The sequence below is a fragment of the Hypanus sabinus genome, chromosome 12, assembly GCF_030144855.1.
Source record: "Hypanus sabinus isolate sHypSab1 chromosome 12, sHypSab1.hap1, whole genome shotgun sequence".
NCBI classification, from domain to species: Eukaryota; Metazoa; Chordata; class Chondrichthyes; order Myliobatiformes; family Dasyatidae; genus Hypanus; species Hypanus sabinus.
The window spans coordinates 103276821-103303654 of NC_082717.1; the positions used below are offsets into that span (position 1 = coordinate 103276821).

A 26834-nucleotide genomic window follows, 5' to 3' on the forward strand; every position below is an offset into this window, starting at 1 on the left:
AAATAAAAAATATATAATACTGAGAACATGGATTGTAGAGTGCTTGAAAGGTTGTAGAGTCACTTCAGAGTTGTGGTGAGTGAAGTTCTTCACGCGGTTCAGGAGCCAGGTGGAGTAATAACTGTTCCTGAACCTGGTGGCATAGGACCTAAGGCTCCTGTATCTCCTTGTTGATGGCAGTAGTGAAAAGAGGCCATGGCCTGGATGGTGGGGGTCCTTAATACTGAGTGCTGCTTTCTTGTGACGGCACTCCATGTAAATATGCTCAGTGGTGAGAGGGCTTTTCTTGTGATGGACTGGGCTGTATCCACCATGTTGTAGACTTTTCCTGGGCATTGCTGTGAAGCAACTAGTCAGGATACTCTGCACAGTTTGTCAAAGTTTTAGGTGATGTACCAAACCGACACAAGCTTCTAAGGAAGTAGAGGCACTCTCATGCCTTTCTTGTGATGGTACTTAAGTGCTGGTCCCAAGACAGATTCTCTGATATGGTAACGCCAAGGAATTTGTAGTTACTGACCCTCTCCACCTTTGACTCCTTAATGAGAATTGGCTCACGGACTCCTGGCTTCCACCTCTTGCAGCCAGTAGATAATCAACTCTTTGGTTTTGCTGATGTTGAGCGAAAGGCTGTTGTGGTTCCATTCAACCAGATTTTCAATCTCCATCCTGTATGGCTGTTTGTCACCACTTATGCTACAGTGGTGTGGTCAGCAAACTTAAAAGCGGTATTGGAGCTGTACTTTCCTCACAATCATAGGTATAAAGCGAGTAGAGCAGGGGGCTAAGCACACGGCCTTGGTGTGCACCCGTGCTGATAGTGAGCGTGGATAAGACATTGTTGGCAATCTGTACTGACTGGGCTCTGTCTGTAAGTGAGGAAATTGAGGATCCAGTTGCCTAGGTCTTGGAGCTTCCTGGTGATTGGCTGACATGACGTACTTAAGTTGGACAGCATGGCTCCTTATCTCTAGATAAAGCCAGAACACGCACTGCTTTGACAAAAAACTGCTAAAATAAAATACCTCATAGCATAGCAGTAGAAATCTTAAACCAGGGTATTACTTATTATTTATTATTTTAAAGGGAGACTCACCTACTGCAGGGAGATGCAGAACTGCTGTGTATTCTGTTTCACAGAGAACTGGCTCTCCCCTGCCACCCCCAACTGTGCCATCCGACCAGAGGGATTTTCAATCCATCGGATGGACTGCACGGCGCCTTCAGGCAAGACGAAGGGAGGTGGAGTCTGCCTACTGATCAACACTGCGTGGTGCTCGGACACAGTGGCACTGACAAGCTCCTGCAGTCCGGACCTGGAACATATGTCGGTGAAATGTCGTCCCTGTTATCTGCCACGGGAATTCACCTCGGTCATACTGACAGCGGTCTACATTCCCCCCAGGCGGACGTGGAGTGTGCTGTGAACACACTGTATGCCAACATCAGTGAACTTGAGACCAGGTATCCGGAGGCTTTGCTCATTACAGCCGGGGACTTTAACCAGGCCAACCTTAGAAAAGAACTGCCAAAGTTATACCAACATGTCTCCTGCTCCACTAGAGGCCTGAATATACTTGACCACTGCTACACAGCAGTCAAGGATGCCTACTGTTCTGTCCAACGACCTCACTTCGGAAAATCGGACCATCAGCAGTACTCCTCTTCCCGGCTTACAAACAGAAACTGAAGCGGGAGGTCACGGTGTCAAAAGTGGTGTCGCGTTGGACAGAGGAAACGGATGAGGTCCTCTGTGACTGCTTTGAATCGGTGGAATGGTTAGTATTCAAGGACTCGGCAGCTAACCTCGATGAGTATGCCTCAGCTATCATGGACTTTATCTAGAAATGCACAGAGGACTGTGTGTCTCGCCAGACGATCTGGGTATTCCCTAACCGGAAACCTTGGATGAATTACGAGGTCCAGTCCCTTTTGAAGGCTAGAGCTGCGGCTTATAGGTCCGGGGATACCAGTCGCTACACGGAATCCAGGCGTGAACTCCGGAAAGCCATTAAGGGCGCCAAGAGGCAATATTGAGCCAAGTTGGAAGCCCAGGCTAACCAGAGGGATGCCTGTAGACTATGGCAGGGTCTAAATGAGATCACTGGGCACAAAGAAAAGGCTGGGAATATCAATAACTGTAGCGCTTCTCTTCCTGACGAACTTAACGTATTCTACGCAAGATTTGAACAGAAGAGGAGCGTCCCAACCCCCCTGGATGAACTGGACCTGGTGGCATCAAGATTCACCGTCACCGAGGAAGATGTTAGAAGAGCCTTCCTGAAAATAAATCCAAGGAAGGCGACGGGCCCAGATGGCGTCCCAGGAAGGGTTCTCCAGGCCTGTGCAAGCGAGCTAGCTGGAGTGTTTGCTGACATCTTCAACTGCTCCCTGCTTCAGTCTAAGATCCCCTCGTGTTTTAAGAAGGCAATGATAATCCCGGTGCCGAAGAAAAGCAAGGTGGCATGCCTGAATGACTACCGACCTGTGGCTCTAACATCAATTGCTATGAAGTGCTTTGAGCAATTGGTTATGGCACTCATCAACCATAACCTACCAGTCAACGACGCTTTGCAATTCGCCAACCGGAGCAACAGGTCAATGGCAGATGCCATCTCTCTGGCACTACATTCCTCCTTAGAACACCTGGAGAATAAAGACGCATATATAAGGCTCCTTTTCATCGACTACAGCTCTGTCTTTAATACCATCGTTCCAAATAAACTGATTCCTAAGCTCCAGAACCTGGGTCTTAGCACTCAGATCTGCAGCAGGATCTTCAACTTCCTCACAGACAGGACCCAGGCTGTAAAAATAGGGGGCAAGCTCTCCTCTACAATCACTCTGAGCACCGGTGTCCCACAAGGCTGTGTACTCAGCTCCCTGCTGTACTTACTGTACACCCATGATTGTGTAGCCAAGTTTCCATCAAACTCAATATATAAGTTTGCTGATGACACCACAACTGTAGGCCGTATCTTGGGTAATGATGAGTCTGAGTACAGAGAAGAAATTAAGAACCTGGTGGCATGGTGTGAAAACAATAACCTATCCCTCAACGTCAGCAAGATGAAGGAATTGGTTCTTGACTTCAGAAGGAGTAGTGGACCGCACAACCCCATCTACATCAGCGGTGTGCAGGTGGAACAGGTCAAAAGCTTTAAGTTCCTCAGGGTGAATATCACAAATGACCTGACTTGGTCTAACCAAGCAGAGTCCACTGCCAAGAAGACCCACCAGCGCCTTTACTTCCTGAGAAAGCTGAAGAAATTTGGCCTGTCCCCTAAAACCCTCACTAATTTTTATAGGTGCACCGTAGAAAGCATTCTTCTAGGGTGCATCACAACTTGGTATAGAAATTGTCCTGTCCAAGAACGGAAGAATCTGCATAAGATCGTGAACATAGCCCAGCACATCACACAAACCAATCTTCCATCCTTGGACTCACTTTACACCACACGCTGTCGGAGCAGTGTTGCCAGGATAATCAAGGACACAACCCACCCAGCCAACACACTTTTTGTCCCTCTTCCCTCTGGAAGAAGGTTCAGGAGCATGAAGATTCATATGGCCAGATATGGGAACAGCTTCTTTCCAACTGTGATAAGACTACTGAACGGATCCTGACCCGGATCTGGTCCGTACCTTTCAAATATCCGGACCTGACTTGCACTACCTTATTTTCTCTTTTCTATTTTCTAATTATGATTTATAATTTAAATTTTTATTATATTTACTTCGATTTGTACTTCAGGGAGCGCAAAGCGTAGAAACAAATATCGCTGTGATGATTGTACGCTCTAGTATCAATTGTTTGGTGACAATAAAGTACATATATGTATATACATGTGTATTTTTTTTTGGTTTGCGAGCAATTGTGATGCCTTGAGGTCCAAGAAACTCGCGTAGACCTTACTCAACATGCAATCTTGCCCTACATTAAGAATATATCAGAAATGACAGCTCAGCTGCTCGAACTTCACTGCATCATGATCACTCACCACCCAATGGCGACTTTAAAGGAACCTTGTGTCACTGACAAAAGCAATGTGGTGCAATGAGAACTACGTCGGACAGATAGGACGTAAACTGTCAATTTGTTTACGGAAACACAAACTGGCGGTTTGGAGACATGATCTGTTTTCACTGATCTCGGTACATGAAAACAGAGAAGGACACGCAGAGGTTCTGGCGCAGGCAAGCATAAGCAGGTATGATAATTTGTAGAAGGCTGGCTCTCTTCTAATAACTCCGTAAACAAACATATCGAAATAGACACCATTTGTGTACCCCTCAGAGCCAAAGAAACATGAGCCAATAGAATTCAAAGGTCAACTGAAGAGGTAGCCAGTCAGGACTGAGGCAAACAAATGGGGGTGGGGGTGTTTATATAAACGCAAGCGCTCCCAGACAGAAACGGAAATGCCAACAACCACACACTTAGGATGTCACCTCGACTGGTGATGAAACATCTGCAAGTTATTTGCCAAGCTTGGCAAACACCGCAACATCAAATGCCTCAGCCCAATCTATTCACCAGCATCCGAATCCCCAGTTTATCCAGTATCTCCTTGGAGCTCAAAATGTACAATCCAAGCAATGTCCTTGTGAATCTGTTCTACCCCTTTCTAGTTTAATTACATCCTTCCTGTAATGTGTGACCAGAACTGTGCAGAGTACTCCAAGTGCTTCCTCACCTTATACACCTGTAATGTGATGTCCCAGTTCTTGTACTCAATGCTATGAGTAAAACTGAGAGTTAGTTTAGCGATAATGAACAGGCAGGATTAAACCAAGTTACCGGAATAATCTTGACCAGCTCCACACTCCACTTACCTTGATTCCATTGTGCAAGGATTCAACAAAAGAAAGCTTAGATCTTAATCTCATCATGAATTTATCACACTTGGCTGTTGATTATCTTGATATTAAACTTTATGTTGAGTAATATTGTTGATGCCAATGAACTTTTGCTCCAGAATCTTCAATGACCTGAAACATTCTCTGCCATGTAATGGGTTATTTTTGGCAATTATTTAATAAGCTAAAGAATCTGCTGTGAGTTTGCATATACTGTAAGTGTCATTGTCACTGGGCATGATTTGAGAAATAAAGGCTGAAAAGGAAGGAATGTCCATCCCAAGCTGACCAACTGAAGAAAATTTCCAAGTCACTGAATATCCTTTGGAGTACAGTTGTCAATAATCAAGAAATGGAAAGAACATGGCACAGCTGTAAATCTGTCTAAAGCAGGCCATCCTCAAAAACTGAGTGACCTTGGAAGAAGGGGATTAGTGAGGGAGGCCACCAAGAGACCTATGACAACTCTGGAGGAGTTACAAGCTTCAGTGGCTGAGGTGGGAGAGACTGTGCATACTACAACTGTTGCCCGGGTGCTTCACCAGTTATAGCTTTATGGGAGAGTGGCCTCTGTTGGGAAAAAAAATTCACATAAAATCTCGGCCAGTTTGCCAGAAGTCATGAGGGAGACTCTGAAGTCAGCTGTAAGTAGGTTCAATGGTTTGACAGAACGAAAATTGAGCTTTTTAGCCATCAAACTGAACGCTATGTCTGCCGTAAGCTAAACACCGCAGACCGTGAAAAACACACCATCCCTACCGTGAAGCATGGTGGTGTCTGCATCGTGTTGTGGTGATGTTTCACTACAGCAGGCCCTGGAAGGCTTGTGAAGGTAGAGAGTAACATGAATGCAGCAAAATACAGGGAAATCCTGGAGGAAAACCTGATGCAGTCTGCAAGAGAACTGCGACTTGGAAGAAGATTTGTTTTCCAGTAAGACAATGGCCCCAAGCATAAAGGCAAAGTTACACAGGAGTGGCTTAAAAAGAACAAAGTTAATGTCCTGGAGGGGCCAAGTCAGAATCCAGATCTCAATCCAATTGAGAATTTGTGACTGGACTTGAAAAGGGCTGTTCACTCATGATCCCCATGCAATCTGACCGAGCTTGAGCAGTTTTATGAAGAAGAATAGGGAAAATTTGCGGTGTCCGATGTGCAAAGCTGATCGAGACCTGTCCACACAGACTCAAGGCTGGAATTGCTGCCAAAGGTGCATCTACCAAATACTGATTTGAAGGAGATGAATACTTCTGCAATCAATTATATTGTGTTTTATATTTGTAATTAATTTATCTCACATTGTAGAGATCTGTTTTCACTTCGACACAAGAGTCTTTTTCTATTGATCAGTGCTAAAAATGCCAAATTAAATCCTTCGTGATTCAATGTGGTAAAACAATAAAACATGAAAACTTCCAGGGGGTGGGGGGGTGGTGGTGAATACTTTTTTTGGCACTGTATATTTGCACGGGTGGAGAACTGGCTAACTAACAATACAGAGAGTCAGGATAAATGGGATATTTTCAGTTGACGAGCTGGTACTGCTGGGATTTGGATCAGGAATGGGGGCCTTAACTTTTTATAATTGATATTAATGACTTGGATAAAGGTACCAAACATAAGTGAATTTGCTGCTGGTACAAAGATAGCAGGCAGCGAATGGAATGAGGAATTCATGCAAAGTCTACAAAGAGATTTAGATGAGTTAGAGACGTGAACAAATGTTTGGCAGATGGGGTACAATGTGGGAAATTTTGTAAGAAGAGTGGAAAGCAATATGTTGCATGAATATAAAGAACCTGCAGAATACAGCTGTAGAGATGCATCTATGTATCCTTGTACATTAAATAAATATATTAGTACAAAGTTACAGTAATCTTTGACAATAAAATCGAATATTAGCCTTCAATGCAAGGGGATAGAGTATAAAAATAGAAAAGTTTTGCTTTAATAGTTCTGTTGATGACACCAATCCTGAGGCACTCCATACAGTTTTAATCACATTGTTTTCAGGATTGGTACACATATGCCAGGGAAGAATCACTAAGTTGGCTCTTGTAACAAAGGTATTTCTTTTGAGGAAAGATTGCATGGATTGTACCTATATTTGTTGAAGTTAAGAAGAATCAGCAGTGAAATTGGCAAGATTGACAGAATTGATGCTGAAGGATGTTTTCTTTCATGATGGAATGTAGAACTAGGAGAGATGATTTCAGAATAAGTGGTCTCCTATGAAAGTCAAAGCTGAAGGATTTCTCCTTTCAGAGGTTTGAGAATCTTTGTCATGCCCTACCATAGATGGCTCTGAATGTATTTTAAGATATTGTGGGTGGGTTTGGAGATTATCGGGAAATGAGAGGATATGGGCACAAGCAAGAATGTGGAGTTGAAGCCAAGATATGATCTTATTCAATGGTAGATAATGCTTGAGGGGTTAAAAGGTCCGCTCTAGTTCCAATTTCTTGCTCAAATGAGATCATAACAAGGTAGATTGTGAGACCAAGAGTCCATCCTATCACACAGAGGCCCACTCAGGAGTCTGATAACAGTGCGATAAAAGCTGTTTTTGAGCATGCTGGTACATACTTCAAGGCTTTCGTATCTTCTGCCCAGTGGGAGAGGGGAGAAGAGAGAATGGCTAGGCTGGGTGGGTCTTTGATTGCTGGCAGCTTTACTGAGGCAGAAAGAAGTAAGATATATTTCATAGAGAAGAGGCTGGTTCCTTTGATGTGCTGAACTGTGTCCTGGAGTCACATGCATAGCTTCTGCCATATTAAGCCATTATGTATCCAGACAGAATGCTTTTTATGGTGCATCAATAAAAATTGATGAAGTTCGATGAGAACACGATGAATGTCTTTTGCCTCCTGAGGAAGTAGAGGCATCGGTGAGCTTACTTGGCCATGGCATCAACCTGGTTTGACGAGTGCAGACCATTGGGGTGTTCATACGTAGCAGCTTGAAGCTCTCAACCTCAACACTACTGATGTAGCCAGGAGCATGTGCACCCCCCCGCCGCCCCAGTCTGAAGTCAATCAGCAGCCCCTTTTGTTTAGCTGCATAGAGGGAAAGATTGTTGTCATGACACCTTGTCACTAAGCTCTCTCTCCTTCCTGTATTCCGACTGTATTTGAGATACAACCCACTACGGTGGTATCATCTGCAAACTTGGAGATGGAGTTAGAGCCGAGTCTGGCCATGCAGACATGAGTGTAAAAGAAATACTGTATGGGGCTGAGGGCGCTACCTATGCAGCAGCAGTGGTTAGAGTAATCACTGTGGAGATGTTGCTGCCTATCTTTACTAATTATGGCCAGTTGGTCAGAAAGTCAAGGATCCATTTGTAGAGGAAGGCATTAACTCCCAGGGTTCAGAGTTTGTTGATATATTTGCTTTGAATGATAATGTTGAAACCATAAATCTAGTGAATGAACAATAGTTTAGCATGGGTGTCTTTACTGTCCAGTTGCTCTGGAGCTGAGTGTAAGTGAGCGTAAGGCCAGGAAGATTGCATTCACTGTAGACATGTTTCAGCAGTGGGCAAGTGGCAGTGGGTCGAAGTTGTCTGGAAAGCTGGAGCTGATACATGCCTTGACGAGCCTCTCGAAGCACTTTGTGATGATAGATATTAGAGCCACTGGGCAGTAGTCATTTAGCATATTACCTTGTTTTTCTTGGATACCGAGGTATTAGTGGTCTTCTTAAAGCAGGAGGGCACCATAGCCTGAAGCAGGGAGAGATTAATACCCCAGCAGCTGACCAGTACAGTATCCAAGGATACAGTGAGGGACACCGAAGCTTTCCACGGATTCATCCTCCAGAAGACTGTTGCTGTATATATAGCACCTTCAGCCCCATACTCCATTTCCTGTACACTCATGTCTGCATGGCCAGACTTGGCTCTAACTCCATCTCCAGGTTTGCAGATGATACCACTATAGTGGGCTGTATCTCAAATACAGTCGGAATACAGGAAGTCTCTGATGGTGACTATAGATTCATGCGCAGTGGAGACTGGGCACTGACATAACCAATCCTTTCCGTTCAAAACGTGCACAGAATGTGTTAATCTCTTCAGGAAGGGATGAGCTGTTGTCGGTGATGCTGCCAAACTTTATTTTGTATGTAAGCCCTGCTGTAGCTGACTTGTAGTGGAAAAAGTCTGTGTAAACTTGCTAATGAGACAATAAAATCAATGAAGTACTGTACACAGCAGACGGGCAAACAAGCCACGTGCAGAAGACAATAAATTGTGCAAATACAAAAAAGAAATCAAAACCGGAATAATCAATCAATAAGTAAATAATGCTGAGAACATGAGTTAGAGTCCTCGAAAGCGAGTCCATAAGTTCAGTGTTGGGATGAGTGAAGTTATCTACTCTGGTTCAGGAGCCTGATGTCTAAGGGGAAATAACTGATTCTGAACTTGGTGGTGTGGGACCTAAGGCTCCTTTACGTCCTTTTTGATGACAGCAACAAGAAGAGAGCATGGCCTTAATGGTGGGGGTCCTTAATAATGGAAGCTGCCTTCCTGCGACAGCACTTCTGGCTCGGGTGGGGAGGGCTTTACCCATGGACGAGGGCTTTACCCATCCACTAGTTTTTGTGGGATTTTCCATTCAAAGACATTGGTGTTTCCATATCAGTCTGTAATGCAATCAGTCTCGATACTTTCCACCACACATCTATACAAGTTTGTCAAGGCTTTAGATGACCTGCCAATTCTTCGCAAATATTTAAGAAAGTAGAGGTGCTGCTGTGTCTTCTTTGTAATGTTACCATGTGCAAAGACATAAATTTACTATAAATTACAAAATATATAGTGCAAAAAGAAAAGGAATAATGGGTTAATGGACTGTTAAGAAGTGTGATGGGATGGGAAGAAGCTGTTTTTGATTCAGATTCCTATGTCTCCTCCCTGATGGTAGTAATGAGGAGAGGGCATGTCTTAGATAGTAAGGGTCTCAAAAACATCTATAGATGTGCAGTGGAGAGCATTCTGACAGGCTGCATCACTGTCTGGTATGGAGGGGCTTCTGCACAGTACCAAAATAAACTGCAGAGAGTTGTAAATTTAGTCAGCTTCATCTTGGATACTAGCCTACAAAGTACCCAGGACATCTTCAAGGAGCAGTGTCTCAGAAAGACATTGTCCATTATTAAGGACCTCCAGCACCCAGGACATGTCCTTTTCTCACTGTTACCATCAGGTAGGAAGTACAGAAGCCTGAAGGCACACACTCAGCGATTCAGGAACAGCTTCTTCCCCTCTGCCATCTGATTCCTAAATGGACATTGAACCCTTGAACACTACCTCACTTTTTAAATATATATTTCAGTTTTTAGCACAGTTTTTAGTCTATTCAATATATGTATACTGTAATCGATTTATTTATTGATTTATTTATTCTGCTATTGTGTATTGCATTGAACTGCTGCTGCTAAGTTGACAGATTTCACGACACATACTGGTGATAGTAAACTTGATTCTGATTCTTCACTGACGAATGCCTCCTTCTTGAGGTACCACCTCTTGATGATGTCCTCGATAGTGGGATGGGTTGTGCCTATGATGGGCTGGCTCAGTCTATGACTCTCTGCAGCCTCTTGTGATTCTATACATTACTAGCAACTATGATGCAACCAGGCCAAATGCTCTCCCTTCTCCAAATCTGTACAAATTTCTAGGAGTCTTTGGTGACATACTAAATGTCCTCAAATTCCTCATGAAGTAGAGCCCACATGTATGCCGTCTTTGTGATTCTAACAGCATGTAAGCACATAGTGGCAAAGGTTGACACTGTAAGATTTTTGAGTTATTTAGTAGATGTTTAAGTTATTGAATAGATAATTGCCTGCTTTCCTCTCCCAGTTCTTGGTTACAGTGGACCAGAAGTACCTGACTGAAGCACGCAATGGAATACTTTTCATCTTGCATACTATCATGTCATCCGTGAGTCTGCTGTGGGGGATCCTGCAAGTTGCGGACTCGGCAGAGAGAACCACAGTCGCCTCTGCTGTTACTATCAATCTGGGCTCAACAAAGGTGGGTGCTGCTGCGGTTCCTGTACGTAACTCACAGTAAATTAAAAAGCAGTCACAAGGTCAGCTCATCTGCATAAACAGAATTAAATGATCTTATGAATTGTAGTAGAAGTTTTAAATAGCTTTACCTTTCACAGAACTTATGAACTTTGCTCACTCCCATGCACTTTGTTCTTCATAGTGAGCATCTCCCATGCTTACCCAGTCCCACCAATCCAGTTGATTGTTCATTTTAGAAAAACTTCAGAATTAAGTCATGTAAATGGGCAATTTGGGGTGGGTGGAAAATTTTGCCTTTCCAATGACACACAGATTTCAGGAAACAAATAGAACGAAATCCTGCCTGACATTTTCCACGTTCTTTCTCCTCCCCTCCCCACTTTTTAAACTTGTTCTTTTGGGAACGAAAACAATAAACTGGAAGAACTTAGTAGACCAGCAGTAAAGGGATGGTTGACGTTCTGAGCTGAGTCCCTGAATCATGCCATTCTTTTCAGCGATAAGAAATAAGCGTGCTTAATCATACATGAGATTCAGTTAAAACAAGATCATTAAATTATTAATCATTAAGTTTTAGTTATTTGCACAAACTTTGAACATCTGGTATTAAGTTTTAAAGACTATAAACGGTCTTGTGTTCCTAGAATTTTCCGTTGGGAAACAATTATTGTTGTCTCAGTGTAAGGTCAATCATGCAAATATGAATGCAAAGAAAGAATTAAAACCAAATTGCACCAATAATTATACAACATAATTTTTAAAGAATGCAAGCACTAACTAAAACTGGAAGGAATGAGATTTCTATTTTTGGAGTGTAGAGCTTTTTTAAGCAATAATTGAGACTGATGAGAATGATAACCAGACCCTAAGTGATTGGGTGAGTGAGGAGGCTCTACACCACTTTCCACCAATCCATTTCCTTACCCTTGGTTCAGTGTTCAGCCTGACAATGAGCTATCAGTATTTCAACAACTCTGGCAGCCAGCTCCTGATTTTGCACGTGACTATTCCGTGCAGTTACCAGTCACTGCTGGCAGAATTACTCAACAACCATCAAGGGAGTTATTTTTATGACTATTTAACAGCTCTGGTTTTTTGATGGGTAGTTTTGTTATTTGGACTTAAAAGGTTGCCTTGGGTAATTTGTAATTCAGTCTTGTAGTGCAAAGTTGAAGGAACTCAGTCTGAAGACCTGATAGAAAATTATGAGGGGTATTGATAGAGTGGAGAGCTCGTATCTTTCTCCCAAGATTGAAATATCGAATACTAGAGGGCATATTTTTAAAATAAGTGTGCAAAGTTCACAGAAGATGTGAGGGGCAGTTTTTTTTTCTCTTATAGAGACTGGTGTTTGCCTGAAATACACATTTTCGGGTGGGTCAGATTCTGTCAAGGCATTTAAGAGGTACTTGGATTGACACACAAGTGTGCAGAGAATGGATGAATGTGAACATTGTTTAGGCTGACAGGATTGGTTTAGTTCAGCACAGCATGATGGGCCAAAGGGCCAGTTCTGCGATGTAAACTGCTGAATGCAATGTAAACATAAGCTCATTTGGTTAATTCAGCTATAATTTTGTTAATGGTTTTCTTGCATTCTCAATGAACTGGGTGCCCTTTCAATTCTGTCTAGAGTCTCCGACAACAGATTTTAGAGCTCCTGGGCCCTATCGCTATGAACCACGGTGTACATTTCATGGCTGCTATCGCATTAGTTTGGAATGAGAGAAGGGAGAACTCAAGTGCCAGCAGAAACAAGGTAAGGCTTTGGAAGAGAGTGTTTCTGGTGGCCGAGAGTAGTTTAGCAAGTTGTTATAACCTTATTTTGCTGTTTTCCCACTTAGTTGCTGGTCAGGTCTTTTCCAAACTAGAGCTGGTTTGGTTTTATTATAGAGCCTAGTCATGGCCGTGCCATAGAATCAATAGACAATAGGTGCAGAAGTAGACCATTCGGCCCCGCGAGTCTGCACCGCCATTCTGAGATCATGGCTGATCATTCACTATCAATACCCAGTCCCTGCCTTGTCCCCATATCCCTTGATTCCCCTATCCATCAGATATCTATCCAGCTCCTTCTTGAAAGCATCCAGAGAATTGGCCTCCACCGTCTTCCAAGGCAGTGCATTCCACACCTCCACAACTCTCTGGGAGAAGAAGCTCTTCCTCAACTCTGTTTTAAATAACTGACCTCTTATTCTCAATCCATGCCCTCTGGTACTGGACTCTCCCAACATCTGGAACGCATTTCCTGCCTCAATCCTATCAAATCCTTTAATTATCTTAAATGTTTCAATCAGATCCCCTCTCAATCTCCTCAATTCCAGCGTATACAAGCCCAATCTCTCCAATCTCTCTGCGTAAGACAGCCCTGCCATCCCAGGAATCAACCTAGTGAATCTACGCTGCACTTCCTCAATTGCCAGAATGTCCTTCCTTAAACCTGGAGACCAAAACAGTACACAATATTCCAGGTGTGGTCTCATCAGGGCCCTGTACAAATGCAAAAGAACATCCTTGCTCTTGTATTCAATTCCCCTTGTAACAAAGGCCAACATTCCATTTGCCCTCTTCACTGCCTGTTGCACTTGCTCATTCACCTTCATTGACTGGTGAACTAGGACTCCTAGGTCTCTTTGCATTTCTCCCTTACCTAACTCGACACCGTTCAGACAATACTCTGCCCTCTTGTTCCAGCTTCCAAAGTGGATAACTTCACATTTATTCACATTGAATGACATCTGCCAAGTATCTGCCCACTCACTCAGCCTATCCAAGTCTCCCTGTATTCTCCTAATGTCCTCTTCGCATGTCACACTGCCACCAAGTTTAGTATCGTCAGCAAACTTGCTGATATAGTTTTCAATGCCCTCATCTAAATCATTGACATAAATCGTAAAGAGCTGTGGTCCCAATACAGAGCCCTGTGGTACCCCACTAGTCACCTCCAGCCAGTCTGAGAAACACCCATTCACTGCTACCCTTTGCTTTCTATCTGCCAACCAGTTTTCTATCCATGTTGAAACCCTGCCCTCAATGCCATGAGCTCTGATTTTACTCACCAATCTCCTATGTGGCACCTTATCGAATGCTTTCTGAAAATCTAGGTACACAACATCTACTGGCTTACCCTCGTCTAACATCCTTGTTACACCCTCAAAAAACTCCAACAGATTAGTCAAGCATGATTTGCCCTTGGTAAATCCATGCTGGCTTGGCCTAATCCTATTTCTGCCATCTAGATGTGCCACTATTTCGTCCTTAATAATGGACTCAAGCATCTTCCCAACGACTGACGTTAGGCTAACAGGGCGATAGTTCTCCGTTTTCTCCTTCCCTCCCTTCTTGAAAAGTGGGACAACATTAGCCACTCTCCAATCTTCAGGATCTGATCCTGAATCTAAGGAACATTGGAAAATGATTACCAATGCATCCGCAATTTCCTGAGCCACCTCTTTTAGAACCCTCGGATGCAGACCATCTGGACCCGGGGATTTATTAGCCTTCAGTCCTACCAGTCTACTCATCACAGTTTCTTTCCTAATGTCAATCTGTCTCAATTCCTCTGATATCTTATGACCCTGGCCCATCCATACATCTGGGAGATTGCTTGTGTCCTCCCTGGTGAAGACAAATCTAAAGTATGCATGAAATTCTGTTGCCATTTCCCTGTTTCCCATAACAATTTCTCCCAATTCATTCTTCAAGGGGCCAACATTGTTCTTAACTATCTTCTTTCTCTTCACATAGCTAAAAAAGCTTTTGCTATCCCCTTTTATATTCCTGGCTAGACTGAGCTCATACCTGATTTTTTTCTCTCCGTATTGCTTTTTTAGTTAAGATCTGCTGTTTCTTAAAACTTTCCCAATCATCTGTATTCCCACTCATCTTAGCCCTGTCATACTTCTTTTTCTTTAATGCTATACAATCTCTGACTTCCTTTGTCAACCACTGTGGCCCCTTCCCCCTCTTTGAATCCTTCCTTCTCATTGGAATGAACTGCTTTTGCATCTTTTGTATTATCCCCAAGAATATCTGCCACTGCTGATCCACTGACTTTCCTGCCAGGGCATCCGCCCATTTAACTTTGGCCAGCTCTTCCCTCATGGCTCCGTAGTCTCCTTTATTTAATTGCAACCCTGACACCTCTGATTTGCCCTTATCCCTCTCAAATTGTAGATAAAAACTTATCATGTTATGATCACTACTTCCTAATGGCTCCTTTACTTCAAGATCACTTATCAATTCCTGTGCATTACACATCACCAAGTCCAAAATAGCCCCGTTCCTGGTTGACTCAAGCACAAGCTGTTCCAAAAATACATCCCTTAGACACTCCACAAACTCCCTATCCTGGGGTCCAGGACCTACCTGATTCTCCCAGTCCACCTGCATGTTGAAATCTCCCGTAACGACTGCATTACCTTTAGCACATGCCAATGTTAACTCCCTAATCAACTTGTACCCAATATCCATGCTACTGTTTGGGGGCCTGTACACAACACCCATTAGGGTCTTTTTACCCTTACTGTTCCTCAGCTCAATCCACACAGACTCTACTTCCCCTGTTCCCAAGTCACCTCTTGCTAAGGACTGAATCTCATTCCTCACCAACAGGGCCACCCCACCCCCTCTTCCCATATTTCTGTCTCTACGATAGCACGTATACCCTGGTACACTCAATTCCCAGGCCTGATCCCCTTGCAGCCATGTCTCTGTTATCCCAACAATATCGTAGTTCCCCATTTTCATCTGAGCTTCAAGCTCATCTGTCTTATTTCTGACACTACGCGCATTCAAGTATAGAATTCTTTGCATTTCTCCCTTACCTAACTCGACACCGTTCAGACAATACTCTGCCCTCTTGTTCCAGCTTCCAAAGTGGAAGTCAAGTATAGAATCCTAATAGGCTACAGTATATCTTTATATGGATGCTGTGAAGGAGTCCAGGAGCAGATGAATTAGGTATGGTTAAACACGTTTTTTCAAGATGAGCCTTATTGGTAATTATCCAGTTAGCTCTTAACCAGCTCAGTTGCAAATTAAAACTTGACCTAACTAAGACCAAGAACTGAGAATTTTTTTCATGGCCAGTCCACCTTGTGCTCCATTCTCCAGAACTCTGTAGCTGACACAGAGTCCACACCACCCAGCTCTGCCAGGCCACTACTCACCGCCGTGAAGAAACCATCCACGTGCTGCTTGCTGCTTCCTGGCTCTACTCCAGTCCCGACCACAAGATCTCCATCACAAGACCCTTGCCTCAGATCGCTCAGCCTCTGTGAAGGCACTGCTTCTCTTTGAGGGAAACCACTCCACAGTGAGTGTACAGTGATGATCTGGTCAACACTAAGCCCCCTCAGAGAGATGAAGCCAATCTGAGAGCCAACACAACATGTGTAGGTAGATCCTGTGGGGCTCAGGTTGGATAGATTATCATAGAAATGGACCCTTGGAAACAGCATGCTCATGCAGACCTTTATGTATATCTACATTAAGCTGGGCTCTGCCATCAGCAACACACACTGCACTGCCTGGCTTGATTTCTTCACTGATATTCGTTATTCCATTATACTCAAAGCATTAATCTTTGCAGAAGAGAAGTGCTCTTGTGAATTTTAAAATAGTCCAGAAACCATGAAAGATGAGGAAAAATACAGAATAAAAGCACTTGAGCATATTTATTTACGGCTGATGTGAAGTTCACCTTTCTAAAAGGTCATCTAGATTATAAGATACCTTCACAGAACAGCCACAATGTGATGTGGCCACTTGACCCCTCAAATCTATCCTAACAACGTAAAGGTTGTCTAACTAGTTCTACTCCCCTAACTTTTCCCTGTCTTTCTGCAAAACTTTTTCTTCAAACATCAACACGGGCAACTGGGACTAGCAGGGCGGATGCTGTGGTTGGCATGAAATCCTTTTGCCGAAGGACCTTTTTCCGTGCCGCGTACTCTATGACTATCCAGCTCCCTTGAGAACTCCCTTGTTTGGTTTGCTCTAAAATGGAGTACTTCTCCTTGGGGACAAGACTGCGAGAAAATCTGATCATGATATTTAAAACCAAACAGGGTATGAACAGAGTATGCGTTGAGAAACTGTCCCCATTGTTGGAGTGATCAAGCGCTAGTGATCACAGAATGATGTTGATTGGTAAAAGGATCCAAAGTGACATTGAGAAGAAATATTCTGACACAGTGTGAGTGGGGTTGGTGGTCTGGAACGCATGACCAGCTTCAACCACAGCTCCAGTATACATATTAAGTGAGGGTATTTGAAGATTAATATCTGTCAACTTTATTATCCAATGAATCTGTGCCTGAGTTCACAAGTACTGCAAATCTTAGTGCCTCCCATTTTACTGAGCACATTGAACTCCAATGGTTAATGGGAATTACCATCACCGTTGTAACTGGCTGGTTTGTGTCACATGAGTGCATTGAGAGGTAAATAACTTTTACTTTTAATTTCAAAGGTTATTCCTGTACCCTGTTGTGAACAGTTATTGTTGGTGGAACTAGTGCGCTCAATTAGTATCATGAGAGCCGAGACGGTTATCCAGACTGTGAAGGAAGTTTTAAAGCAGCCACCAGCCTCAACCAAGGAGAAGGTATCTTAATATTTATTCTAAAGGTTATATTGTTGGTACTATACATCATTGATGTACAAACAATCCATCAATCTTTGACTGAAAATGCACTGGTTGATGTATCTTGTCAAACCTCTTGCTTATTTTATCCTATCTGGTGGTCAAAAGCCTGTAATACCACAAGCGACTTCTGAATAATGTACCCACACTCAGTGGTAAAGTGTGTGATATTATTCAGAGGCTGCCTTGCGATATTGACCAAGGGAGGGCACATATTGAGTGTGGTGGTGTCATTAGGAATTGACAAAATGTATCCACGCCCAGAGTGTCACAGCACTGTCAACCTCGTTGGTTATTGGTGTCTTTTATCTCTTCAAGGGGCTTTTTGCCCTTGCTCATTCCTGCTGAAGCCAGTACACCAGTGATGCAGGCGGTCGTGGTTCTGCCCCCCAGCTCCACTGATCCGAGTACAGTCCTGACCTCCAGTGCTGTCCGTGTGCACTTTACATGGCGGCGTGAGGTTCCTCTCAATGTGCTTGTGCCCTAATTGCTTACTGTAGTTGCCCCATAGCATGGGTAAAAGGCAATAGAAATAAAATGTTGAATGTTATGTAAGGAAAACAGCACTCATTTCGTCCATTTCCTTAACTTCCATCATTCTCTCTGAAGAGCAGTGTTTATCAACAATCTCACCTGTTCCCTTTGGTTCCACACACAAGTGACCATGCTGATCTTTAGGGCATCTATTCTCTCCCCAGTCACTCTTTTATCCTTAATATACTGCACCTACAGAATCTTCAGGGATTTGCTTCACATTGCCTTCTCATATCCTCTTTATGCCCTTGTAACAAGTTGTGTATAAATGACTTTGCAGAATTTGAATTTCTTAAGTTGTGTCATTAAGGAAGTTAATTTAAGTACCGTGTTATTTTGAATGGTCTTAGCTGTTTCAGCAGTTAAAAAATTGCCATATGGTTTAATTAGTGCCAGTTCTGCTCAAAGCAGTACACAATATCATTGGGTAAGCATGGGAATATTTATCCAGGGTCACCTACCTTCTTCCCCCTCCCCAGATCACTTCCAAGGTAAATTAGTTCCTATTCAGTCAGTGTCATTCTCCACTGATTTAGTAAGTGTTGCTGACACTTGGGCAGTGTTCCTGAAACACCAGCATGCTCTCCAGGAGAGGGGGTTCTTCGGGGGGGAGAAAGGATTTTAAATTATCCAATTTTCTGCACTGATTTTTTTTTGGCCCGTTTGGTCTTGAACCTTGCTTTCACCTGGCTTCAGTAGAGTTCCTGTGTGTGCAACAAAGAGCCAGAATGCATGGCAGGCATTTTCTAATCGAAGTATGGTGGTAACGCAAGGCCACTTTTTAAAACGTGATGCAAAACATTCTGTTTAATGTTCTGTGTACATATCATAACTGTCTTGTGTTCCGTATGTTCCAGAAACAGCTCTCACTGGAAGTCTGCATGCTGCAGTTTTTCTATGCATATGTACAAAGGTAATCTGCTTTTGTGACATTATATGTACTAACCTGGTGATTTTCCTTCCCACTCTGCGTAAGGAAAGTAGAGTTCCCTATTACTGGACTTCATTTCAATCTAACCTGATTAAAGGCATGTGCAGATGAAATGGGTTGGGAGTATTTTAGTGTATCAGTAACTTGTATCATGAGGAAAGGAAAGGTGTGGGTTTTTCTGTGGATTGGAATAAAACATAGAATAGAATGAGCATTGTCCCAGTCAGAATGAGAACAAATGAACCCTCGGACAGTATAAAGGTGGTGATAGATATTGTGGCTTTTCTCTTTTCAGCAGCGTGACTCCAGTCTCTGTGGCTTTACTATTGCCACACGTCGTTTGCACATGAGCTCCTCACACTGTCCTTATTCTGGTTCACAGTCGCATTCAGCCCTAGCTCCTGTCATTCATGTAGCCCCAGGGTAGCTGGGGAGCTGACACTTGCAGTGTAGTGGCTATCAAAAGCCATCTACCTGCTGTGGCAATGTGTATCTTTCACTTCTCCTGAGCGCTCTTCCAGTTTGGGTGGCTTTACCTGACAATGAGTTTGTATGTTCCCCCTGGACCACATGCGTTTCCTCCAGGTGCTCCAGTTTCTTCCCACATTCCCAAGTCACACGGTTGGGGTTACTGAGTGGCAGGCTTGTTACCTTGGCGCCAGAAGCCTGGTAGCACTTGTGGACTACCCACCGCAATCCTCGCTGATTTGATTTGACGCAAACGACACATTTCACTGTGTGCTTTGATATTTTGATGTACGTGTGATAAATAAAGTTGACCTTTCTTTCTTTCTTAAAAAATTTTCCAGCAAGATTGCCAAGCCAGTTTTCCAGTTCAAAGTAATTTATTGAACAGACCTGCCAGGGAAAATATTTTCATGTTCGGCCCTTTCTGTAACATACCTTTCTGGCTGCCGCAGGAAAGAAGGGATGTAAGTGCAGGATTTTGCCTGGATTGAGGACTTTATTTGTGGGGAGAGATCGGATAGTCTGAGCTTGTTTTCCGTGGTGTGAAGGAGGCCAAGGGTCACCCGGCAGAAGTGTACTGTATAATATGAGAGGCATGACAAGGATAGATAGTTAAAATCTTTTACCCACGGTATGGGCATCAGAAATGAGAGCTTGCATTAAAGTCCAAAGACCATATATGTCACCATATTCAACTCTGAGATTCATTTTCCTACAGACATACTCAATAAACCTGTAATAGAATAATAAGCATAACAGAATCAACGAAAGATTGCACCAACTTGAGCGTTCAACCGGTGTGCAAAAGACAGCAAACTGTGCAAATACAAAGATAAATAATAATAATAATAAATAAGCCTAAATATTGAGAACTTGAGGTGAAGAATTTTAAAGGGAATTTAAGGGATAATTTTTTTTTACACATACGGTAATCACTGCGAAAGGTGGCAGAATCAGATACAATCACTGTGTTTAAGGGGCATTTACACAGAGATTTAAATAAAGAAGGAATAGCAGGAAACAGTCCGAATGCAAGCCAATAGGTTTTGGTGTAGATAGCTAAACATTTGGCATGGATGTGGTGAGTGGAAGAACCTGTTTTTGTGCTGTGCAGTTCTGCGCAACTGAGTGACACCATAAAGCTGATGGACCTTCCCTTTTGCAGGATTCCAGTGCAGACTCTAGTTGATAGTTGGCCGTCACTTCTGACGCTGCTTAAGGATTCCATTCAACTCTATCTACCCCCACCTGGACAATTCCTCATCCTTGGGTAAGAAGGACAACTGAATTTGTTAATGGATCTTTAAGGTGGTAGGCACTGGATACATTTTTATGTTTCTATAACAGGGCTGTAAGGCTCCTTTTATGTTCGTTTTAATGGGCCACTTTATACTAACTGCGTAAGCTAAGCTTGGCTACTTTTAACAGTAGGTGGTTGTTGGGAGAATCAGAGGCATGCTAGTCGGGATCTGAGAGTGTAAGAGTCACAGGGAAGTGTGAGCAATAGTTTGCTGTGAGACTTGCTGGGCCAATTGGCCTTCTCCTGTGTCATTATGAAATATGGAATGTGAAAAAGACACACCAAGCTTTGCCATCTTAATCGTTCAGTAACCTGAAATGCCTGCAATAACAGAGGTGTGACAGAAAAGGAAAGTCAAAGTATCAGGTCATCTGTTCCTCAATGAAGAATTATATAGTTGTTAATTTGCTTATGCTCTTGATGATCATTTAGAACTATAACTAGCACACAAAATGTGTTCCTGATGAAGGGTCTTGGATCGAAATGTCGACAGTTTACTCTTTTCCATAGATGCTGCCTGGGCTGCTGAGTTCCTCCAGCATTTTCTGTGCTTTGCTTGGATTTCCAGCAACTGCAGATTATCTTGTGTTAGTTGAGTTGGGGCCTCCGTTGGTCAGAGTTGACCATGGATATTGTGTCCAAGCTGTCTAGATACACAAGCCTGGGCAGTACAATATGGAGAGCAAGCTGATGCCCATGTAGCAAGCTCCTCCTCTCCCTGTATCTGATGAACCCAAAGGAAAGGCAGAGACTCATACAGTTCGGTACCAGCTGTGTCACAGGGGTTGCCAGTCAGCATTGAACTCAAAGTAGGATTGCCTTAGGGACTCCAGCTCTGGATTTTTCCCTTGAGGTTTACTATTGTCTTGTTTATTATTTATTGTAATGCCTGTACTGTTTTGTGCACTTTATTTAGTCCTGGGTAGGTCTGTAGTCTAGTGTAGTTTTTTTCTGTGTTTTTTACGTAGTTCAGTCTAGTTTTTGTACTATGTCATGTAACACCATGGTCCTGAAAAAACGTCGTCTCATTTTTACTATGTACTGTACCAGCAGTTATGGTCGAAATGACAATAAAAGTGACTTGACTTGACTTGATTTGACCAAAAGTGAGTATAGCCACAGGAGTTGAGGCTTGAGATCAGAGTTTTCCTTCTAGATGAACTGCCAAACTGACAAGCCCTATCTGCCCGTAGTGACTGGTTTTAAGGCACCAATAACCTGCCTTTGCCCCTTCTCCTGTCAGTAGAAACGGTTTTGCCAGGCTTAGTCACACGTGAAGACCAGGAGCTGGACTTGGTTGTCAGAGGCTATTTGAGGCGCAGACCATTGGGAGCATTTAATAGCTAGTGGGAGATTGTCCCCATTACCACCCCCAGCTATAACAGCCTTAAGGAACCTTATCCAGTTTTATCTCGTGTTAAAACAATAATTATATGTTTTAGAAACAGAGATGTTGGGAAGACTTTTTCACACAGAAGGTGGTTGGAGTCGAACATGCTGTCTCAAAAGGTGGTGGAAGCAGATACCCTCACAGCATTTAAGAAATGACCAGGGATAGAAAACTGCAATAATGCAATCAATGAAACAAATGCCGAGGTCAACGTTGATGTGTGGGCTGAAAGGCCTGGTTCTGTCCCTTGTAATTCTTTATTAATTAATTCAGTGGGCTTGGGATTTCTAATGGAGGTAACATGGTTAGAAGTCGTTAATAATTTTATCCAAAACTGTTGAATGCTTATGTTTGTAAAGGTGATCTTGCAGTTGTCTCAAGTGTTGAGTGGGGTTTACAATGTTGAAAACACTGTGGCATCAGTATGTATCAGTGTGTAGCTGTTGGGAGTTACTTATCCTTAAATTAATGTCTCCACAACCAGTTAGCCAGTTATTTACATTACTTTTGATGGGACTGCCGTGTTTGGCTACAAACCACTTTGTTAGAAATAATGAATGGTGTTTAACATTTTGCATGTGTCAACCAAGAGGGAGATGTTTTAATGCAAGTTTGATGTGTCTCTAGAGTGCTCAATGAGTTCATCATGAAAAATCCCAACATGGAAAGCAAAAAGGACCAAAGAGATCTCCAGGTCAGAGTCATTACATTTTGCAGATATGCTTCTTCTAAGTAATTGATTTTGTATTTCTGTTCCTCTGTGTGAAATCAGCAGTCTGGCATATGCGTGTGTGCTTGGTTTCCTAGGATGTAACCCATAAGATAGTGGAGGCCATTGGGACAATTGCAGGCTCCTCCCTGGAACAGACCACTTGGCTCAGGAGGAACCTAGAAGTAAAAGCCTCTCCACAGATCCTGGTGGAAGGAAGCAACCTGGAAAGAGATGTTGAAGGTATGAAAGCTTGTGTATTAAAAGGGCCAAGGGTCTGTTGTAGAACAGAGAGACACGGGGTTTCAAGTGCAAGAAAGGGGGACGCGGGAATACCAGTTAGTGAAGAAGGCCTTCCTTCATTGGTCAAAGTCAGGATGTCACATTACAGCTGTACAAGATGTTGGTGAGACCACAGTTGTGTGTATTTCTGGTCACCATGCTAAAGGAAGAGTGTAATGGAACTACAGAGGGTGCAGAAAAGATGTTGCCAGGACTGAGGTATTTCAATTATAGAGAGAGACAAAATCGGCTGAGACTTTTTCTTGGTATGAAGGAGGGTGAGTGACTAACTTACAGAGGTTTCTAAAATCATAAGAGGCATCTATAAGGTGGATAGTCACAGTCATTTTTCAGGGTAGAGGAGTCAATGGATCAGATCAGAACTCTGCAGTTTTCCCAGATTTAGTTGTGAATTGTAGTGGACAAAGTTCCAAGAATGCCTTTATTTTCAGTAATAGCATGTGAGTGTTAGAGACAGGGTTGCAACCAGGAATACCAAGTAGGTAATCCTTCATGACTACTGCCAATTCAGTGCACTTTGTAGCTGAGAGACTGGATCCAGCAACATCCTCGCTGCTGTGGTATTGAGAACCAGCCAAGTCTCGAGTCAACCTTGGTCTATGCTCTAGCACAGAAATTTCCTCTGTTCTCTCTGCCCCAATCTTTCTATTACCTAATACATTGTTAATTCTTAATTTTTTTTCCATTTGTGATAAAATGTCGTTGATGTAAAATGCTACTTCTCTCTCTCTATCAATGCCACTTGACCTACTAAGTATCTCCAGCCATTCCTGTTGTTATTATTGACCATTAATAACAAACTGCAGGTGTAGGAATCTGAAGCAAAATGACAGAAATGCTGAAAGAATTAGGTCAAGCAGCATTTGTGGAAAGAGAAATGAGTTAATGTTTCAGATCAACGACCCTTCATCAAAGCTGGTTTTAACCTGAAATGCCGTCTGCTTTCTCATTCCACGGATGCTGCTTGACTGCCTGAGTTCTTCCAGTGTTTCTGTTTTAGTAGTGTTGATATATCCAGCCCCCAAACCCACACAACCACTAGCTTTCTCCCTCTCACACACTCTCGCTTTCATTGTAGTCAGTACTCACATGTTTTACACCATACACATTTCCAAGGGTCCCTGCTTTAAGGGATAGCTTATCTGAACTGCGACCGTTCTATCTCTTACATTCAGTGCAATGAAATCCTAGACTTCCCAGTGCAGTCTGAACACGATCAGAGATTTTGCTATGACAAAATTGAAGAGGCAAAATAAATCTATGAACTACAATCTTCAATTCAGATTCAATAGGTACATTTAATGTCAGAGAAATGTATACAATATACGTACTGAAGTTCTTTATCTTCGCAAACATCCACAAAAACAGAAGAGTGCCCCAAACAATGAATGACAGTTAAATGTTAAAACCCCAAAGCCCCCCCAGCTCCCCCTCCCACTCACAAGCAGTAGCAAGGCAAAAACCCAGCCCCCCCTCCCCACCAGCAAAAAAGCATCTGCGCCCTCCACTGAGCACTCAAGTGTGCAGCAAAGCAACAATAAAGACACAAACCCGGTACTCAACATACCACAGGCTCTCTCTCTCTCCTAATAAGGGAAAAAGAGGTGACAGCTAGACAGGAGACAAATCAAACAACTTGCTGATTTATGATGTTAAAAGCCTGTTGCGTTGCTTTGTCCGAGCTCTGTGCCCAAGGAGTCGGTCCCGGGGCTCAGGTTTCTGGACACACTGCCCACGGCAGCTAACCTGCTGCTCCCAAAGTTCCGTGTTCTCCCACGACGCCTCAGTCAGGAGCACCAGCCTTGAATCAACACATCTCCATGAACGTCTGGCACCCTGAAAGCGTGCTAGTGTTCCAGGCTGCGTCCTTGGGCTATCATAAAGCAGCCGGTCGTGAGGCCCTGAGAGCGGGTCCCATTCGCCCAAAGTCAGGGTGTAACTCCAGGTCAGGGTCTTCAAAAGAACCTTGAAAGGGAAAAATGAGATATCAAGGATAGAAGTAGAGCTGGTTCTGAAGCTGCAAGCAAAGGGGCTGTAGTGCCATCTTGACTTTACTCTGCCCTCTGACTATTGATTTATTTATCACATGTATATTGAAAGATACAGTGAAAGGGGTCATTTGCAGTAACAACCAACAAATCCTAAGGATGTTCTCGGGGCAGCCCACAAGTGTTATCACTTGTTTCCGGCACAAACATAGCATGCCCACAGTGCAAGGCAGAACAACACAGAACTGGTCAATGATTAATTGGAAGAAATGTTCCAAGAAATGATTGTGTTGCTCTGTGTTTCCAACATCTGCAGAATCTCTTGTGTGTAAGAAATTATTGTACTGTTTATTGGAGTTAATCCTGTTCTGCTCTTTACCCTTTCCAGATATCATGTTGACCCCAGTGAAGGAAATATCCAATATAGCACCTTCAGTCTACAGTGTGCATGCATTGACCTTATTAGCTGAGGTATGTAAGCTTGCTTACACCTTTCCCTCAGTACACCTACCCACCTCTGAAGGCACTGGAATGTTCTGGTGCGTCACCAGAGTAAGATTCTTGGTGTGAGTCTTGTCTATTTTACCCTCTTGATAGAGTATTGAAGGAATTGTGTTTGTACCTGGCCCTGATAATAGTCTTGTGTGACGTATCCATCAGGTTTTAAATGTTGTTCTTCTCCTCGGAGTCCACTGGTCATAGTGTGGGTGAGGATCAGACATTCGACCATCTCCGTTTGTACGCCACAGTACCAAATAAAACGTAACTGCTGATGGATCCTTTCCAGAAGGCACTGGTGTGTAGCTTTCATAGAAACATAGAAAACCTACAGCGCAATACAGGCCCTTTGACCCACAATGCTGTGCCAAACATGTACTTACTTTAGAAATCACCTAGGGGTTACCCACAGCCCTCTATTTTTCTGAGATCCATGTATCTATCCAGGAGCCTCTTAAAAGACCCTATTGTATCTGCCTTAACCACCGTCGCTGGCAGCCCATTCCACACACTCACCGCTCTCTACGTTAAAAGAAAATTTACCCCGACATCTCCTCTGTACCTATTTCCAAGCACCTTAAAAGTGTGCCCTCTCGTGCTAGCCATTTCTGTTTGACAACGAAGAGTATAATTGCTCATCAGCTGTTTGTGATGAAGCCACTCCCAAACCCAACAGTTCCCGGTATTGTTAAACTGCTCCGTTACTGCTCTGTGCAGCCAAGCACAAGCTGTCTGCAAATTGTCAAACATAATCTTAATCTTTTCTAAAAATATAACTGAATAAGTAAAGGGAAGTACAGTACTGTGCAAATGTCTTAGGCACATATATATAGCTAGGATGCCTGAGACCTTTGCACAGTACTGTATTTGTCAATGTGAAGTCGAGGACCTGCGTTATAAGGAAATATTGAGTAGCTTAGGATTTTATTTCTCAGAATGTAGAACACTGAGAGGAGATTTGATAGAAATATACAAAATTTTGAGGAATTTACATAGTGTTAATGCAAGTAGGCTTTTCCACTGAAGTTGGGTGGAACTACAACCAGACGTCATGGGTTAAGGGTGAAAGCTGAGATGTTTGAGGGGAAACTACTTCACTCAGAGGATCCTGAGAGTGTGGAGTGAGCTGCCAGCACAAGTAGTGAATTGAGCTCGATTT

General features: G+C 43.2%; 1 protein-coding gene across 5 annotated transcripts in view; it reads left to right on the top strand.

Moving 5' to 3' along the window:
- The window catches only part of dop1a (DOP1 leucine zipper like protein A), a 192528-nt gene that overhangs the window by 137104 nt on the left and 28590 nt on the right, over positions 1-26834 (top strand). For all 5 annotated transcript variants that reach the window (XM_059986598.1, XM_059986596.1, XM_059986597.1 and 2 more), the window contains 8 exons: positions 10733-10906; positions 12539-12664; positions 17381-17515; positions 18946-19001; positions 20653-20757; positions 22805-22871; positions 22985-23129; positions 25566-25648. In XM_059986598.1, the coding sequence (XP_059842581.1) occupies positions 10733-10906; positions 12539-12664; positions 17381-17515; positions 18946-19001; positions 20653-20757; positions 22805-22871; positions 22985-23129; positions 25566-25648 (891 nt within the window). The remainder of the gene's footprint in view (positions 1-10732; positions 10907-12538; positions 12665-17380; positions 17516-18945; positions 19002-20652; positions 20758-22804; positions 22872-22984; positions 23130-25565; positions 25649-26834) is intronic.